Source organism: Cynoglossus semilaevis, unplaced genomic scaffold (genome assembly GCF_000523025.1).
Source record: "Cynoglossus semilaevis isolate Cse_v1.0 unplaced genomic scaffold, Cse_v1.0 C19045494, whole genome shotgun sequence".
Taxonomy (NCBI): domain Eukaryota; kingdom Metazoa; phylum Chordata; class Actinopteri; order Pleuronectiformes; family Cynoglossidae; genus Cynoglossus; species Cynoglossus semilaevis.
The window spans coordinates 1-809 of record NW_007587927.1 but is presented as its reverse complement, the minus strand read 5'-3'; the positions used below and the strand labels follow the sequence as shown (position 1 = coordinate 809).

At 50.6% G+C, this 809-nt stretch overlaps 1 protein-coding gene across 1 annotated transcript; it reads left to right on the top strand.

Annotated features, from left to right (window-relative positions):
* Nucleotides 1–5: 5 nt before the first annotated feature.
* Nucleotides 6–806, top strand: LOC103399374 (UDP-glucuronosyltransferase 2B20-like; the record flags this gene model as incomplete). The annotated part of the gene is made up of 1 exon (XM_008338072.2): nucleotides 6–806. A coding segment is annotated over one exon (801 nt), but the record flags the coding sequence as incomplete, so codon positions are not given.
* Between the last annotated feature and the right edge of the window lie 3 nt (nucleotides 807–809).

Below are 809 nucleotides of genomic sequence, written 5' to 3'. Positions count from 1 at the left end.
TGGTGGACCGGTACTTTGGACCAGATGTAAACTTCTACCACCTCCTACAGGGAGCAGACATCTGGCTGATGAGGGTGGACTTTGACTTTGAATTCCCCAGACCCACCATGCCCAACATCATCTACATTGGTGGCTTTCAGTGTAAACCTTCTAAACCTCTGCCACCTGACCTGGAGGAGTTTGTCCAAAGTTCTGGAGAACATGGATTCATCCTGATGTCTCTTGGTACTCTGGTGAGAGGTCTACCTGTGGAGATCACCTCTGAAATCGCTGCTGCTTTCGCCCAGATTCCTCAGAAGGTCATATGGAAGCACGTTGGTGAGCGTCCCAAAAATCTGGCCAACAACACTCTGCTGGTGGACTGGATGCCTCAGAACGACCTTCTGGGTCACCCCAAAATCAAGGCCTTTGTGGCTCATGGTGGAACTAACGGGATCTACGAGGCCATCTACCACGGTGTTCCAGTGTTAGGTCTCCCTCTGCTGTTTGACCAGTTTGAAAATGTCCTGAGGTTGGAAACACGAGGAGCTGCTAAGGTGGTGGATGCGGCTAGAATCAGTAGTCAGAACTTTCTGGAGGCAGTAAAAGAAGTTCTTGAAAATCCCTCCTACAGGACCAACATGAAGCAGCTGTCTGACCTCCATCTGGACAAACCCATGCATCCTCTGGACACTGCCATCTTCTGGACAGAGTTTGTCATGAGACACAAAGGGGCTTCACATCTACGCACCCAGTCCTACAAGATGCCCTGGTTCTCCTACTACTCTGTGGACGTGCTGTGTTTTGTGTTAGCAGTCCTGCTGCTGCTG